Source organism: Barbus barbus (assembly GCF_936440315.1).
Source record: "Barbus barbus genome assembly, chromosome: 31".
In the NCBI taxonomy this organism is placed as follows: Eukaryota; Metazoa; Chordata; class Actinopteri; order Cypriniformes; family Cyprinidae; genus Barbus; species Barbus barbus.
In genome coordinates, this window is record NC_136759.1 from 17,730,330 (window position 1) to 17,749,163 (window position 18,834).

The window sequence follows — 18,834 nt, forward strand, 5'->3', positions numbered from 1 at the left end:
GCTACAGCAAGCACTAGTCATATTTTGGAATGTTGAGCAGCGAGCTCATTGGCTACCGATACAGGAGAGAACCAATCAGCTGTGCCATGTGATAATGATGTCATTAGGTCAGATTGACTGCACCATCTAGCGTTTCATGCCAGAACTCTGTATTTGTTGACATAACATACTTATTTTTGAACATCACTGTAAAAGATAATTACTTTTTTCCAAAACATTCTGTCCATTTCAAATTAACCCACTGATGGACTAAGAGACTGAATTTTGTTGATGACATTTTTTTTGTTTTGTTTAAAATACGTTGATATTGTATCAAAATTAAACTTACTTTCTCCTTTGATGTGTTCAAAATTAAATAGAAATAATTTAATACCTTCCATTTCTGTCCTTTAGTGTGAATTGATGTCCTATGGTGTGACGTAATGTCCTATGGTGTGACACACACAAAAGAACCACAGATTTGTTTTTATCTCAAAATACCTTAAAAAAAAACAGTTGGGTATTGCAATAGAGATACAAATATCATTATATCTTAAAATGGTATAATTTTGAACGAATGACAGCCAAGTTTGTCTTGTTGTCAAAAGTTTGTCTTGAAATTGTCCAACAAGTCATGGGGGAAAAATTATGTTAATTATAATTTCATATTAAATTAATAGCACTATATGAAAATAAGTGTCTAACAAAGAAGATAAATCTCTCTCTTGCTATTTATGTATTATTAAGAGGTTTATTTCTTAAATTTTGCTATGTCACACCATAGGAAAAATGTATGGTACAGTTCAGCAAAAATGAAGAAGATAAATAAATAAATAAATAAATAAAATACCAGAGATGATGTATACATATGTATGTGTATATATATACTCACACACACACACACATATATATATATATATATATATATATATATATATATATTTTATATAATCTTTTTATTATATACAGAAACATATAATATATTTTATTTACTGTATCTACTGCCAATATTCTACTTATATTTATTTTCTATACTGTCTATTTTATATAGAATTTATATATATTTAAAAAAAATTGTTGTTGTCAATCATGCAAAAAGCTTTGTTGATAATAACATTTTTTTGAACTTCAACATTTTTCAACCACTATAAAAGATGTATTAGTTTTTTTTTTCCAAATCGCATCTCATTATTTTTCAAAACTGCACTTTCAGCCAATAGATCACTAATATGAACCCAGCCCATCTTCAGACGGTAAGCCACAACTCTTGACCCCAGAGGCTGTTTTGTGGTATTTTCTCTCCTAGTAAAACACACAGAGCAGCGCGGTGTCTCTTCAGATGAGTGTATGACAGTGACCTGCCTCCCCTCTGCCCTCTTCATGCTACTGCTCTCCAGCGATGCTCCACGTGAAAGATGACACAGGATAAGACTGCTTTCATCCTTCACCGTTACACTCGACACCTAAACCTAAAACCTAAAGTAACCGAACTTGTAAATTAGGATGTTCGTGTTGCCTGATGCAAAGCTGTACTTGTAAAATCACTTCCTCTTTCCTTTTAGTCACAACTTTCAAAATAAACTAAGCTTGGTATAGCGATAAGTGATTTTAACATTGAATACTGTCTAGAAAGAGGGGCTAGACAACACTTTTAAAAGGTCAAGAGCTTATCTCCTCATCTGATAGACCTGAAAACGTTTTTTTTTTTTTTTCACAGTACTTCAGAAAACATTTCATGTACTTGAACATTCGCAAAAAAGAAATAATGCTTTTTTTAATAACCCTTGTTCACTGAGGCCTAATGAAAATTGCTTCTTTGCATTGAGCCCACACTGTAGTTTGCATTAGCGAATGCTTTCATGCATTAACCGTTGGCACTGTGGTATCTCTTTTATGCTTTGTTTCTCAATTGGAAGGAAGAACTATCTATCTTCGCACACAGTGCTGAAGTAAGTATTTTTAGCTTTTTGTCTTTTCCCTCAATAATACGCCTTATGCAGAGGCCGTTTCAAAGATTGATGAGCCCAGAACTTTGAAGCCACCTCAAGAAATCCTTTATGAGTCAGCTGTATTTTTTAACTATGTGGTGTTGAAGTGATTACATTATAGTAAATTACAAGCAGATGCATTTTGTTGTTGTTATAAAAAGCTGTTCCTTGTTTTTGTTGCTGAGATGTGTGATTGTTTGTGTAATAATAGAAAGAACTAAGCTGAGAAAAGGAACACGATGAGCTTCATGGCTTGAGTGGTCAATGAAGCTCAAAGTGTGTTTAAGCACTAATAAATTGACTAGTGTGACAGTTTCACATGGGTTACATCAATTCTCAGCAGCCTAATTTTGAACTCCTGAACGAAACTACATTTATTTATTGCAAAAAAGTTAATATAATTCATATTTGGGATAATCACATAAGGCATATTTAATCACACATTTAATAACAGAGCATGTCATGTAATCCTCAGAATAATTGCTGCCTACAGACACCAACTACTAAAGTTCCATGGTCATGTATATAAAAAAAGAGTTAAAATAAAATAAGTTATTTTGGAAAATAAAACAGATTTCAGTTTGTTGATCTTCAAGATGCAAAACACTTTATTGGTGGGTTTAAGTTATAAAATTATTGTTGATTTTCTTTTTCCATTATTTTTAACAAAAAGAGTGAAAATTAAATTACATTAAAATTAAAAAAATGTAATTAAATTGAATTAAAACAGATTTCAGTTTGGTGTTCTCCAAGATACAAAACACTTTATTGGTGTGTGTTAGTTAGTTAAATGATTGTTTATCAGTAATTTGGTTCCTGTTCAACAGAAGAAACTGATTGGACAGATGTGCCACTGAGAAAAATGAGAAAATTCTCCAATTTACTCTCTGCTTGTTTCATTTGAATAAGCAGCCATGGAGATATACTTTGTAACTTTCATAAGTGCTAAGCTGAAACTTTTACATTGTGGTAAACTGGTGGTATTGAATTAATGTGGATTGCAGCTTCCCTTTGTGGTGACATCACTTGAAACTGCAATGTTGTTGCTTTTATAAGGCAGCCCACTCAAGCAGCCACTGTTCAATTATGAGATGATCTCAGGAAGTAAATAGAAAAGGTTTTTGACCAGATACTATAAGAGTTTAGAGTATAAGACTGTGCACATGGGAAAATGTAAGTACAATTTCTAAACATCAATACAGTATTTAGATTTGAACATTTTACATGCATTATGTTGCAGTATGCAAATGCAAGGTACTTATTTACTTACGAAATGCACCACAAAAGCATAATGCATCAACAAAATATACAGATTTTTTTACTTCAATTTAGGATGGAGCAAAAATATGCAAAACCTACTCAGCTCCTATTACGTTATACAGACAGAAACAAATCGATTGTTGCTATTGTGCCATGTTATCTGTTCTGATAAGTGGCGTGATTAATAAATAAATAATTAATTAATGTTTGCTTTTTTATCACAAGCAGAGATTTGCATGTTTTATGATTTGACAATATTAATTTTCTCCTTTAGTACTTAATAATGCCAGCTTGGTTGTTGTACTGGTGCCTTTTTTTCCTCATTACAATGCAGTAAGGAAGGTAGCGGTTGCTATCAAGACGGATGATAGATACATTAACACACAGGCCTCGTCTTTGGCTATTTGGCAGAAAATGTTTTTTTTTCTGACTCTAAATGTTCCTTTTGGGGTCATCTTAATAGCTGTAAAAATAAATATATCATGAAGTACCAATCTTTTTACCAATTCTTTTTTTCTTTCGTCCTTCATGAAAAAAATTCCCAATACTTGCTAGGGGGACATAACATGATTAAATTATATTAATTATGGTAAAGTTTTTATTATTGTATTTTTCAAACGGACCTCCAAAGAAAAATGTTACTTGAATGTGCATGGGTCACATTTCAGAGAAGTGCATGTCTGAAACAGATGGTTAAAGTTCCAAAACAAAATTAAGTTTTGAATGAGGGTTATTATTGTTAATTAAAACCATAACAAAATGTATTATTATAATAAACAACTGAAACAAAGCTGAATAAAATAACTGATTATAACTGAAAAATGAGGTTTTGAATGAGGGTAATTATTGTTAACTAAAACTGAAACTAATGCCGTTAAAAAATTACATTACTTGAAATACACTTAACTGAAACAAAACTAAATATATGCAAAACTATACATATATACACAACAAAACTATATATATATATATATATATAGTTAAATGATATAAAGTATAAAGTTAGTATAAATAGTATAAAGTTTTCTAAATAAATATTTACTAGAAATGTACTAAAATTTACTACATTTAATGTACTAACTATTAAATATTAAGAAAAATATAATAGTATCTTGTAACATAGGTTACAATATGTTAGGTGGCCTGACTATCTAACTAACAATCAAATTTTACCATTTTTAATTTCACATGCTCTTCGGCAGGGTTTCTGAAATCTTGTCTAGTACCATAAATGCAAAAGAGCTCAGTAAAAAAAAAAGAATTCTGTCATGGCGGTTCCTTCCACATCCCACATATCTTAAGAAGTGAAGGTGGATAGAAGTCAGAGGTGATATTTCAGGTCATCACATTTATTGTCAGTAAGTCCTGCTATAGACTGATGGTTATTACTACTGATAGACCTCTTCGGAAACATGTGAACCATTTCAGAAACCAGGCGTCCTGTTGAGTGGCCTAATCTTGATATGCAAAACCCTTCAATTGCCCTCCTCCTCAAAGAAAAGACTTCACAGCTGCATAGCTTCCTCTTTTTCAACTTTTTTCAAATCATACACTGCTTGTATTGCACAACTGTAGACACCTCTTTGCCCTCGCAGTTATATATTTACACTGACTGTTCATCTGTGAATGTTGAGCAACGAATGCATAAATTACAAATCCCAAACAATGTCCAGTCTATGAGAGCACAGCGCCTTACTGAAAGGAATTTTTATTGTTTGCAGAATGACAATATAGCAGACTTTTATTCAAGAAAAAAGAGCTGGTGGTTTATGAAGAGTTGCAGGTGGTTATTGGCGGCCTGTTCTAACAGAGACCAATGTGTGGCATGAATATATGATGAATGGCATAGAACAGGTACATTACTGATTCATTATTTGGTGATTAAACATTGAGGCTTTAGCCTTAAGAAGTAACAGTTGTGAGAGAATGGGGTGTGGAGAGTGTGAGAGACTTTTACGCAAACAATGTTTAGCAAACACCTAAAACGATATCAGATTTTCACATTAAAGGAACACGTTCAAGCGTGGGTGACTCACAAAATTATTGAATAATGAGTCACAAATCGTGACTCGATCGTAAACTGACCAAATTTACTAGGGGAGCAGAAATAAAACTGCTGGAGTTTCATTGAGTATTCTTCTAATCAAATTTCTACTAATTTAATTTTATGATATATGAGGACTGTTAGGCAATCATACATCACCAAACAATCACACCTCCTTGAGTACACAGTGTGCACTGCAGGGTGCTTTCTTCAGAATTCCCTGTTGGCCAGCAGCTGTGTCTGTGCAGATGCTTATGCGCCGAAAGAACCTGCCTGTTCCTGTACATAGCAAATATATCTTTGAGATGTAGTGTTAGAATCAATCACTTTATTGCCTCTTGAAGTGCATGCTGAGCTTAGTTATAGCAACACTGCTTAAATGTGATTTTAATGGAAAAGTATGTGAACATTGTGCAGTAAAATTCTGTCAGCTGTGGAAAAATGGTAACACTTTACAATAAAGTTCGGTGCATTAACTTTTATTAGAAATTAACTTGAAGCATTAAGAAAAACAAGTAATGTAAAATATAATTTGATAATATTTTAATTTGTGATCAAAAAATGTACTTTTCCACATGTCCTTGTGTACTGGTTTTTATTTTTATTTTTGTTGTTATATGTACACTTCCTTTCAAAAGTTTGGGGTCAGTACGATTTTTATTTTTATTTTTTTTATAAAATAATACTTTTATTCAGCAATGACACATTACATTGATCAAAAGTGACCTGAAAGACATTTATAATGTTTTCTATTTCAAATAAATGTGGGTTTTTTTCAAATAAAAAAGTATCAGTTTCCACAAAAATATTAAGCAGCACAACTGTTTTCAACATTGATAATAAGAATTGTTTCTTGAGCAGAAAATCAACATATTAGAATGAAAAAACATTTATTTTAAATTGCAATAACATTTCACAATATTACCATCTTTACTGTATTTTAAATAAATCCAGCCATAGTGAGCATGAGACCAAAATGTTTTAAAATTCTTATACCGATCGCAAACCTTTAAATGGCTGTATACACTGGGGTGCTCATGTTACATGTTAATGTAATTCATTCATTCATTTACAACATCATTTTAGTGTTTTGTATGAAGATGTGCCCCAGCAGAGATTATATAAATTATATAAATTAATGATATATGCCAGGGGTGGCCAGCATTAGCCTGGAGAGACACAGTTCTGCAGTTTGATAAAACTGACCCTTAGACCTAGATTAGCTATTGGAGCTGGTCTTCAGGACTGTATCTCTCCAGGACTGACATTGGCCACCCCTGATATATGCTGTTATGAACTGTAAAATATATCGCCTCCTGACAATTCACTTAACTTATTTTTTGGCAGTGTTTTGTTTTTTGCTCTCTCTCTCTCTCTTCCCTCTACTCCATGTAAAGCTTAATGAAGATCAGCTGGTTCTAATTGTCATCAACTACTGGCTAGCTCTGATTGGCTGCTGGAGGGAGAGCTTGTGGATAAAGCTGGAGACTCACTGTGAAGATGGTGTTCTTTTCTTGCCTTTGCTGCCTACTGAGACTGTTTTCCCCTGTCCCAGACAGTACCATGTGTGCTAATAGTTGATCTGTTGACTTTCGGGTTGTTAGTGTACAACTTATTTACCTTTGACTCTTGGAAGAGACGTTGCTGCTATGTTTTCCTCACGTAATTCAACTTAAGATTTAAGCTCAAGCTTTTATTGTCATTTCTGGAGCAGTAGGGAGGTGAATGCCTTTTGTTTAAAATCCATGTTTTCTCCTGTTTTTGGTTAGAAAGGGAGTAAGGCAAGACATTTGTTGTTTGTTTTTTCACTTTGTTTTGTGAGTTTAGAAAGTACTCTCCCTAAAGCCAGGCTCACACTGTGCGATTTTGGCCACGATTTGTTCGTCTGAGACAAATTTTGAAAATCCTAACATCCTAAAAGATTTCTATAATCCTAGGCTAAAATCGGTTGTCTAGATCGCTGGTTTGACATGTTCACCGACAGCCGATTAATGGTCGTTGCGATCAATTTTTTCCTCCGATTAAATTCTGGCAGTGTCAGAAGATTTCAGACACTTTCCTCAAGTTTCCTGCAGTGAGACATCTCCTACGACGACCGTCAAACCAAGAACCAATAGGAGCACTGAACTTGATGACGCAATTAGCGCGACAACTTCAAACCATTCATTATTTGTAAAAACAATATATGTACAACGTAAAGTTTACTTAAAGTTTATTTATTAAGGGGCAGGATGTTTAAACTCGAATAACAAAATTACCTCAAGTTCGCTCTGTAGAACCGGAAGTCCATAAAGTCCTCTTTTGCCCAGCCATGACTTGCTCCACACACGTCGTCTTTTTCGTTTTTTTTTTTAACATCAAGGCATGTAATTAATAAAACTAACGCTACACGTTGCTGTTGTTTGCTAGCTACCATTATAGCGAGAGAACGCGGGTCACGTATTGATGACGTAAAACTCCGGACAAGTCTTCTTGAGTACATCCGTTTTTATCGCGTCTTGACTGTCGTACAGTCTGACATTAAGACAACTGAGATCCTACAGTCTGACATGGGGATCATGTTCGTACAGTGTGACAAGCAGCAATCGCAAAAGATTATTAAAAATCGCACAGTGTGAGCCTGGCTTTAGTTAGAGATTTTATGTTTGTTATTTTGGCCTGGTCCCCTCCCGAAGCTTTATGTGCTCCCCTTTTTGTACTTTATTTGAGCTTGTCAAATAAACCACTTTTTTGTGTAACAAATCTGTGTGATTTTTGTGGAGTGCTGGGACAGGAGCGAGCAGTTCCTGGTTGGCTGTTAAGAACTTTTATTTATTTTTTTCTGTGTTTGTGTTTTATAAATTTCCTTGTTACACCCTTCCTGACACTAGACTAGGAAGGCACGTAACAAGTCAACTTATCGTTTTTTACAGTGTAAGGAGAGACTTATGGTTTTTTTCTGATTATACAGCTGTCCTCCTGTTTTCTTCTTGGAAATCACATGGGGTTTCAGTGTAGTTTTTATGAATTATGATACGGATCATGTGGCATGAGAACATAAGCATGTGGATATTTCATGAAAAACGGTCATTTAACATGGTTATATCTGGCCAGCTGCTTTATTTGAATGGATTAGGAAGTCGGATTTGTAGAATTATATCTGCAAATAAACTGATTTCAGTGTTACTCAGGCTTACCAGTTCCACATTATTTACTAATGGCTGAATTTTTTTTCAAGAAAGTAAGACCGATTGCTCTTACAGTAGCTTTGTACTTCAGATTACACAATACAAAAAAGGCGAACGGTCCCAATAAAAGAGGTATCTATTGAATGACTGAAACTTTCAACACTTTCAGCCACACCTTGTTTAACTTGGCACAAACAAGAAATCCGTACGTCTCAAAGGATTTATTTTTTGTACGCTTTTGTACGGTCATGAGGTATGGTCATATCTGCTGTGTTTCTTGTACAGCACTGTCAGAGGCGTCCGCATACCAGGGAGTGAGAGTCAAAGACCCAGTGAAGGAGCTGCTGCGAAGAAAAAGAGGAAATGCTGCCAGAACGACACCCCCCGCTGCAGTAGGAGCTAGAGCACATGTGTATACACGCACTCAATAAGACACACTTTTGATTGTGAAAACTGTCCTTTAACATTATCTCATTTGTTGTTCATTCAAGTCCTAGCTTGTTTGTTTTTTGTTTGATTTTTTTTTGTTGTTCTTCATTTAATCCATCCAGTGCACAATGATGATATCCAAATATGAGACCTCAGGCCTTAAAGATGGCTAATTGTTTGGTTGGTGTCATTTTAAGGAATAGTTTACCCCCCCCAAAAAATGCTCCAAACCTGTAGGAGATTCCTCCTTATGTAGAACACAAAAGAATACTTTCTGAAGAATGTTGAATGACCAAACAGTTTCGGTTGCCATTCACTTCAAAAGAAAAAAAAAGAGAACTGAGACATTTCAGGTTTGGAATGACATGAGGTTGAGTAACGACAGAAATGTCATTTTTGGGTAAACTATCCCTTTAATTGCTATTATTAATATGACAAATATAAGTCTTACTAAAACTTACTAATAATTGGCTGAATAACAGAGCCCAGGAGGAATGAAATCTCTCAAATTCATTATAGGATTGCAAAATATTGCATGGACATATTGAGATGAGTTCACTCTAAAAGTCATAGCAACACCATAAAAACATTTTAACAGCAATTTCAATTAAATTAAATTACCATTCATTAACATTATTTAGTGCATTAGGAATTATGAACTAACAATGTTTCTTTACAGACTTATTAATCTAGGTTACTGTTATTTTACACTATTGGTAAGCATACTTGTGCAGAAAATATTAATATTATTTATCTTGTTAAATATATTCAAAATGTATCAGTATATATAGAAATTAACATTTAAAGATTAGTTATGAAAGAAAAGAGGCAATTGGGCTTTAAACTTCTCTATGTGTTTAGTTAGTGTCACTTAACTGGAACTGTTCATATGATGAACGAGATGAGGTCAGTTCATGGCACTAAAAACCTGACCACCAGAGGTTTGAAGACTCTTAACCTGATTACAGGATTGCAAAACTGCACAATGTCAGCTCAAATGTTATTAGCCATTGCGCAGGAAGTGCAGATAGGTAGGCTCTCCAAGGGGATTTTGGTTTTATATAATCCAGGTGTTTTTCCATGACAGTTAAACTATTCCCCCACACAGCCAGAGGGGTTGGGCATTGGGCCTATGCAAATCCGTTTGTGGATCTGCCAAGAGGCTTGCCTACCAACCTTTTAATTATACTTGACAACACACGAAAACAAAAACACACACTCAGCAGCCTTTTCTCACATTAAAATCACATAAAAATGGGTTGAACTTTAGCATAAGCATGAGATCTTATGAAACCACTTTACAGCTCATCTAATGCCATCCTCATTGTTTACAGATGCTCTTTAAGCTATTCTGCAGAAGCTAATGATGCTTGAATTAGTAATTGCTTCCCAAGTGGATATCATAAATGAAACCACACACAAGAACTGCTCTTATCTGTGTCTGTTACTTTAGGGCTAGCTAGGTTATCTGTAAGCCAACCCCTCCACGTGCGCTCTCCCATTTCAATCAACACCTGTGTGTTCAAAAACAGATCTGCCATTATTGGGCTGGGGGCCACAGCAAGAAATGCCTTGATCCAAACTACCAGGTGTAGGTTTAAAACAAAAGTCCCTATCATCTGTTTAAGTGGAATTTAAGAGGAACAACTTGCCCTGACAAATAAATCATTTTACAAAGGAATCACATTGTACTAAACCTTAATTGTTTTTTATGCTGTGTAAAAAGTAATGTATAGCTAGCAGGTCATTGTTATTGCTAAATAAACTGTTGTGAAGATAAATGACTACACATGATCCTGTTTGCTAGATGATTACTTATCAAATATGTGGACATAGATTTAGACTGCAATTATTTCATCAACATAAATGTAGATTAATTTTAAGCATCCACTGAGTAAAACTAAAGTTGTTAGCTGTTTTGAACCAAGTATTTGTTATTATGTTTTATGGACAATACTCACTGAAATCCCAATCCTGACTGTAGGCTGTTAGATGAGTTTAGATCCAGTTATTAAACCCTCAGGGTGGAGGGTACATTCAATATTTGTAGGCTATCTGTAAAGCAAAGAGGAAAATGTTTAAAGTTTAATGACAGATATGAAGTGTAAGCAGTTTTGATTTAAGCAAATTGTGATACAAAATTAACACTTTCCAAGCTCTAAATATAATGCTTCACATGTTCGAACGAAGCATGTTTGGCCCATGTTAAATTCAAAACAAAGCCGTCTACTAAAGATACCGTTGTTTAAGCTATTGTGCGTATTCTGCTTATACTTGAGTGGACAATTTACCGTTCATCCAGTACGCCTAAGGTTTTTATGTCTTCCAGAACTCCATGCGTCGAATATTTTTCTCCAGTGGTGTGCACAGACCTCCGGAGGGGCAGGGGAGAAATGGCTTTAAGAGGGCACAAATTCGGTCCAGAGATTAAAAGGGTCGGAGCTCGAGGGGTTTTGGCGGGGTTCGCCTGGTAAAATTCGCATTCCAGGCTAACTATCACGTTATTGGGGTCTCTTCAACCCGCAAGCATGAAAAACAACCCCCGGGAAACAATGTTAAAGTAGCCCAATTCCGCGGAAGAACCGGGGACGTGGCAACACTGATGCGAGTTCAATACCAGCTCATAGCTCTTTCCTGATCCTGTTCCCCATTCTCTTCCATCACTTTCTGTCTCTCCCAAAGCTGTCCTGCCAAAATAAAAAGGCTAATCAGTCATTCTTGAGAAGTGGGACAAAACAGGGTGCATATAGCTCTTACTGAGCTATGCTTCAATACAACCTCCCAACTTTTCTCTTTTTTTTAACAAAATGTACTTTTTACCTTGGACTGTAATATAATTTCAATTTTATCTTTAACAGCATTCAAGATGTTTTTAACATTTCAAAACACATTGTCATGTTAGCAGACAGATTACACTTTCACATGTGACCAACAATTCTTCAACAAATATAAAATATCATAATGAAATATTATCAAAATATTCCTCTGACGGAGTTGACACAGAGATTACGAAAACCTGAATTTGTCTTTTTAACTATCAAATGCATTGAATTTAATTACTGTATTAAAACAAACACAATAAACACTGGAGTTCATGTAGTAGCATTTTGTTTTTTGTTTTCTGTTGGAAGATGGCGTTGACATATCATGGTTGTGACCGGGAAATATTAACACTAGGATTTAAAATATTATAAAACTATAAAACTGACCAGAGTCAGTGATGTACTCTGCAGAGAAGGATTGTGGCAAGGGGGTCCTTTAGAGTGACAGCTGCCCCTGATATCCCCTGATTTTATTACATTTTAATGAATGTCCGAAGGTGTTGACAAAAAGTGTGGACACAACTTTGAAACCTGAAAAACAACCTTGTTTGATATGAGATATTAAGTGTTGCTTTTAATAAATGCTTATCATTAAAAAACATTTTTATCCATTTTATAGCATATGAATGATTAAACCCTTCTCTGTGGACACACATAATTGTGTTAAATACATTCTATTATTAATCCCCATAGCAATTAAAATTAAAAATATTTTTTATTTATTAAACCTGATAGCAGTTACAATTGCTGGACATATTTTTTCCCATGTCTCAAGAATGACTGTAATAATAATAATAATAATAATAATTTCTGAAAAAAATCTAAATGTAGTTTCAAGAAGAATCTAGAAAACGACAAAAGTACTAAGTAATAATACTTTTTGCAGTGTATACCCATAGTTTAATAAAAATAAAGGAAGAGAAAACTAAATTATATGTATTATCTTTGTACTTTTTTTCTAGGTGATGGTTCCCAACAACATTCTGCCATCATACACGCCTGCTGGTAAGTAACATATGAATTTTGCTTGTTTTTTTCACTGATTAATGCAAATAAGTTTCATGCTTATTTTCCTCTTTAAAAAGGGTTTTCTAGCTTTGTAGAAACCAACCAGAGCGCCCTTAATGATTCATTAGTGGATGTCAGTGGGCTGTGCACAGGATGGATTGCCCAGACCACCAGCACAACTGCCCTTCAGCTTCTGAGTCACTGGACTCCTTCAGACCAACACCACGACTCTGCCATCCCGGCCCACACGGATATGTACGTCCAGCCGATCTGTCCCAGTTACACTGTAGTGGGCCCTTCCCCTATGCTGACGTTTACACACACACCTCTCTTCACTAACCTTGCGGTGAGCCACAGACTCCAACTAAGCTATTGCTAATATTTTCAGTGTCTGGAGATTCTCTTCTCCGTCTCTTATCTGGTTCCCTATTAGACCATGAGCACTTCTAGCTCAGCCCTGCCTCAGGTGGAGGTCCCAGACTCCTCCTTGACGTACATTCCTTGGGCTCTGCCTTTATCCACCATCTCTGGCTCCATCGTGCAGGCCCCCTCGATACCAGCGGCCCTGACGGCCCCCCAGCTCTTCCCAGTGCCTCTGACCTTGCCAGTAATCTCACCAGAACCTGAGCCTCAGCAGGTGGACACTCCCCAGGCCACCGAGGGCACTCTGGCCCTTGAGAAACTGCTGGAAGAAGATGAGGGCCAAAAAGAACCCTACATCTGCAACTCCTCACTGTTTTCAGAAGATATTTAAAATATTTGCATTAGGACTCTGTGCAGCTTATTGATATGTAGGAATTTGCTAGGGTAATACAGATGTGAAGCATTTAGTACAACATTTTGGCAGCTCTTATGAAAAATTTAATTTAGAAGATATAACAAAATTGGAAACTACTGTGAAGGTATACACTCTTAAATATAAAGGTTCTTTATTGGCATCTGTGGTTCCATGAAGAACCTTTAACATCAAAAAAATGTTCTTTAAATTTTCAATGAAATGTTAATATTAGATGAAAGGTTCTTTGAGGAAACAAAAATGGTTCTTCTATGGAATCGCTGCAAAACTTTTGTAACCTTTAAGTTCAGTCAGTTCAAGTCACCTTTATTTATGTAGCACTCTACACAATAGAGATAGTTTCGGAGCAGTTTCACAGTATTAATCAGGAAAAAGAATCAAGAAAATCTATGAAGCAAACATCAAATATAATCCAAATTATGCTCACAAAACAATAGTGTCATTATTCAGCTCCAGTCAGATCAGTGTTGATTTCGTTCAGTGTTTCTCAACGGGGGCGGTACCGCCCCCAGGGGGCATTCGGATAGAATCGGGGGGCGCTGGAAGCAATATTTTTGAAAGGGGGGCGCTGAGCTGTTCTTGGGGGGCGTTTGGTTAAGGCGAGTTTATACCAAAGATGTATGAGCTGAAACTTGCAAAAGAAAATGGTCTGCCACATCCTAACGCCGTCTCTACACTGGATGCAAGTGCACTTTCTGTATCTATTTGTCTACTTGTCTGTAGCGCTTGCGCTCATTTACTGAACGACTGATTATAAAGGGATCCATGTGCTTTGACGCAATGTGTCGCGGCGTTCGCGCCCGGTGTAGTAGCGTTAATACTACCGCTTATACTAGACCGCGTATCATTTCCATTGCAACGACTCTTTACTTTCGTGTTCGCTCGGCTTTCTGTAGCGCAGCTGATGAACTTCCCATGAAACCAATATGCATTTAGACACAATAAAGCATCAGATGCTTTTTCTTGTTTAGAAAAATTAAAATAAATGCTTTTTGTTTGCTGATTGACAAAATTTTTGGTCTCTGGAACTGAGAACTCGACATCCATTTTTCCCAAGCAACTAGTTGAAATGTGGACTTTGTTGTTGTTGTTGTTTTTTGACTATCTGAGATGAGCTCTGGTCCTGAGAATCCAGTGTTATCACTGCATAAAATTGATAGCTTTCTCCTTGAGTAAAAGAGATTCAAGTTGCATTTCTTGATGCAGCAGCAGACTGTGTTAAGTGACAGCAGTTATCTGAAGTACTCCTGAGCCCATGTGGCTATATTTAACACTGCAGCATGAAGGTTTTTCATGCAATGGCATCTGAGGGCTCAAAGGTCATGCAAATTCACCTGAGGGTTTCTGCTTTGCCCTACAGTCAGACTCAGATTTCTCTGGATTCCCTGAATCTATTCAGGGTATGGTAGTTGGTGAAAGACCTAAATTCTTTGTGATTTTGCACTGAGAAATGTGATTTTTTTTTTTATTTGTTTGGCACAAAGTGATGAGCCATGATTGAGACTGAGATGTTCCTTTTATACCAAAACATGATACCCTGGCCTATATTACCTGTCCACCTGCTTACTGTGAACTGTTTCAAAATATTTTAATTTGGATATTTTATAGCCTTTTCATTTTTATTTTCCCTCTGTCCCAACTAAATTGGAGTGTGTTGCAGCCATCAAAATCGAAATCTGTTTATGTTTATAAAATGCATTTATGATGGTCAGCAAAAACATTGGAAATATTTTCTTTGTACTTCTGTCAGTTAAATAAAAGTTAAAGAGAACTAACAAATCACAGGTCCTTGATGTTATTGCATTTTACAAAACATTCGAACTTTTCTGGAATTGGAGTTGTACTTTGAAGTATTTGTAAGCAAACTTTGAAATATTGTCACAGAATTTATGAAATATATTAAAAGAGGGTTTATATTTCTTCCATTTTCAAGTGTGAATGTGGTATTTACACACCAAAATTGCCATGTCTACTGTATCACGAAAAAAAAAGGAAATTTAATATATTCTTTAAAAAAAGGGTATTTTCTAAAACTAAGGGATAAATATTATTTTTCACTGAAAGCTGATTGAAAACATCCATGACAGCAGTAAAAGGGTGTTCAAGAGTTCCAGGAATAGAAGAACAAACTAAAATATATTGTTTAAATGCCCCTGCATGTGGATATATTCTAAACAGGATATTTTTTATCAAGTCTTTTTAAATTTGGGGCAAGGTATATCAGATCTCAACATCACAGAAGCTGTAGTAATGAAAATCACCAACATGCTTAAAAACTAAGCTTAAATTAATCGTATTACACTTATTCTCTAATATTTCACTGTAAAAAAAGTACTTCACTGTCTTATTTGATCAATTCAATGCATCCTTTAACTTAATTTCTTAAAAAAAAAAAAAAAAACCATACATTTGAATGGTACTGTAAAAATAACAGTCCTTATTATAAACACGAAGTAATAATCAACTGTAATGTTCAGTGAAGACAATTAGACTGTTTTATTTGATGGGGGGCGGTGAGGGTACCGGAGAAAGGGTAGGGGGGCGCTGGCCCAAAAAAGGTTAGATTTAGTTCAAAAATTGTGTCAAGTTCATAATTTATGAAACAAGTTAAATTCAGCAAAACAAAAACAAACAAAAAAACAAAAAAAAACACTGAAGCAGTTCGAGTCAATTCAAAGTTGATACAATTCAATAACGGAATCATTTCAGCTATAAAGCAGGTCTACAGAGGAAAATAGTGTCATTATTCAGCTCAAATAAGTTCAAGTTTAGTTCTCATCCAATACTATAAGTGCTGTAAAATCGATATCACTGCATATTGAGAGTGTAGATTAATATCCATTTTAGCGGATGTCCATTGTGCAGCTTCAATTTAAAAAAACTGCAGAATTCTGTTACCTGTTTACAGTGGTTAAAATGCTCACATTTACAGTGTGCTGTTCCTTCTTTACAGTTTATTAAAATGTCAGTTAGAATTAGAAAGCCAGAAGTCTTCTGAAAGTTGAAGAAATCCCCTGTCGATGTTATCATTTTATCTACCCGTGTCCTTAACGTGCAGGCTTAGTTGTCTCTCAAGTTAACACCTTTCCTAATGATTTGTTTGAATAAGGGTCTGCTCTGTGCATGCTCTACCATGAAATTAGCTTTTTTAGAGCTTCTGTACATGACATTTCCTAGTCAAACGGGTACGACAATAAAGCAAAAGTGCATTTGCAAACGGTTTAGTGTGATTTTTTTTTTTTTTGTGATGGTGGGGGTTGTGTATATGTGTGTGAGAATGTGACTGATGCTTTTCATTTGCCTCCATATGGTTTTTATATTTTCTAAAGAGAAATCCTGTTCATTTTATGTTGCCAGCAAAAACTATGCTTCACCAATTCAGCACAGAAACTCAACAACAGGAGAAGATGATAAGTCAGGATCTAAGCACAGCAAATCTTTTAATAAAACTAAGCTCAAAATATGATTAGTAGTGATGGCTCATTCTCATTCATGAACGATTCAGTCATTGCATCTGTCATCACTAATATTTAGGTGACTAAGTGACAAAACACAAACAGAACAACCCAATGATATTAAACAAAGACAGACAATGAACAGAAGGAATAACACAACTTAAATACACAGACAAAACCAATCAATAAGATGAAACACCATAGAAACAGATGAAAACCAAGAAAACTAATTGAAGACATAGGAAACTGACTAAAAACTGTAACATAATACAAAGCCTCACTCAAACAGAACACAAACTCAAAATACCTGATAAAGCAGCAATAACACCTTGTTTTATTTAACCCAAACACAGTCTGTCCACTAAGTATAACACATTTTCCCTCTTATACCAATTACCCATTTACATAACATTAACTCTTGTTTCATGCTGTTCAACCATATAATGACTGTCAAGAACAAAACAAAAAAACAAAACATGAATGAATACAATGATGGACAACCCACTAAAGTAAGGGCTTCCCTCCAGGTGCGCTTTTGTAAAGGCTGCATCCAGTCTGCTAAAAAGGAAATATAAAACAGCAAACCCCTATCACAAAATAAGCAATAAAAAAATAATTACTACTAGTAATAATTACTGCTCTAATGCTAGCAAGACATAATTTACACAAGCATGGTCATAAGTCAAGTGTTTGAAGTACAAGAAAAGTACAACAGCTATGAGAAACTTCCTTAAAATACTTTTGGGGTCACGACTCACGACCCTCAAAGGTGAATGGGTGTTTTCAGACCATAAAGAGTAATAAGAGAGAGTGAAGATATCTGCGTTCAGTGTTTTTTTTTGTTTGTTTGTTTGTTTTTGAGTGAACATTACCTTTGTGCACAAATTTTTGTGCATGACTTCTCAGGAAGGACACATCATGCTGCAAAGATGCCTCTGCTTACTTTAAGGTGCCTAACAGGATACAAGGGCATGTCTGCACAAATGTTGAAATATGGAAGAAGGTACAGTACAAGGTGTGACTGTCGAGGAGAAGCAGGGAAAGTGTGCGCTGGAGGGGGTTCAATATTTGGCACTTCGCACTGCATGATGAGAAAGCAGGGAAACATGTCAGTTAAATACCTGCTTAAAATGCTCCGATTACAGTCCGTGCAGAAGTGTGCATTGAAGAACCATTACTAAGCTAGATGTACTGTTTATTGTAAGCACTGTCACAACCACCAAAAATAAGTAATGATTTCATGGTTATGGGGAATAAAACAGTTTGTAATTCTTTGTAGATTACTTGATAAATCTTTGGCAAACATTAACAGTAAATGTTATTATCTTCATGTTCCAATTCATTAATAATTTACAGACACAGTCTTCATATGTCAACAGGGATCCCAGTGATACAGAATGAAGACTGAAAAAAACAAAAGACATTTCCAAGCTCCTCCTATCAAATGGCAGTTAGACAGAGCAAAGATCACACACTCTTACTCTTTTCCTTGGGAGAATTGCATAAAACCCAACTTTCTGGTTTTAAAGAGAGCTAGGGGGAAAAAACAAAACAAAAAAAACCTCTTGATGAATTCTACAGACAAGGAGCCGTGATAAACTTCCAATACTGCCATACTGAAATATATGATCATTTAACCCATCCACAATTTAGGTTTCTAGAGATTTAGGTTTCTTAAATTCCCTGTGGGTATTAAATATACTACGTATATACACTACCAGTCAAAAGATTTTGAACAGTAAGATTTTTAATGTTTTTTAAAGAAGTCTCTTCTGCTCACCAAGCCTGCATTTATTTGATCGAAAGTACAGCAAAAACACTAATATTGTGAAATATTTTTACTATTTAAAATAACTGTTTTCTATTTTAATATATTTTAAAATGTA

At 35.2% G+C, this 18,834-nt stretch overlaps 2 protein-coding genes across 2 annotated transcripts; both read left to right on the forward strand.

The window, feature by feature from the left end:
- Positions 1-2,933: 2,933 nt before the first annotated feature.
- Positions 2,934-15,266, forward strand: LOC306850971 (POU domain class 2-associating factor 1-like). The gene is made up of 4 exons (XM_079386955.1): positions 2,934-3,140; positions 8,724-8,830; positions 12,652-12,694; positions 12,775-15,266. Exons 1-4 carry the CDS (start codon positions 3,131-3,133, stop codon positions 13,074-13,076), a joined length of 462 nt encoding a protein of 153 aa, XP_079243081.1. The 5' UTR covers positions 2,934-3,130; the 3' UTR covers positions 13,077-15,266.
- Positions 13,134-13,451, forward strand: LOC306850972 (POU domain class 2-associating factor 1-like; the record flags this gene model as incomplete). Its single annotated transcript, XM_079386956.1, has 1 exon — positions 13,134-13,451. One exon carries the CDS (start codon positions 13,134-13,136, stop codon positions 13,449-13,451), a length of 318 nt encoding a protein of 105 aa, XP_079243082.1.
- Positions 15,267-18,834: the final 3,568 nt, after the last annotated feature.

What these genes read in the sequence shown, in the direction of transcription:
- LOC306850971 (XM_079386955.1), top strand. An exon ending in GAACGACACCCCCCGCTGCA is followed by an intron (nt 8,831 to 12,651) that starts GTAGGAGCTAGA and finishes CTTTTTTTCTAG; the next exon opens with GTGATGGTTCCCAACAACAT. An exon ending in GCCATCATACACGCCTGCTG is followed by an intron (nt 12,695 to 12,774) that starts GTAAGTAACATA and finishes CTCTTTAAAAAG; the next exon opens with GGTTTTCTAGCTTTGTAGAA.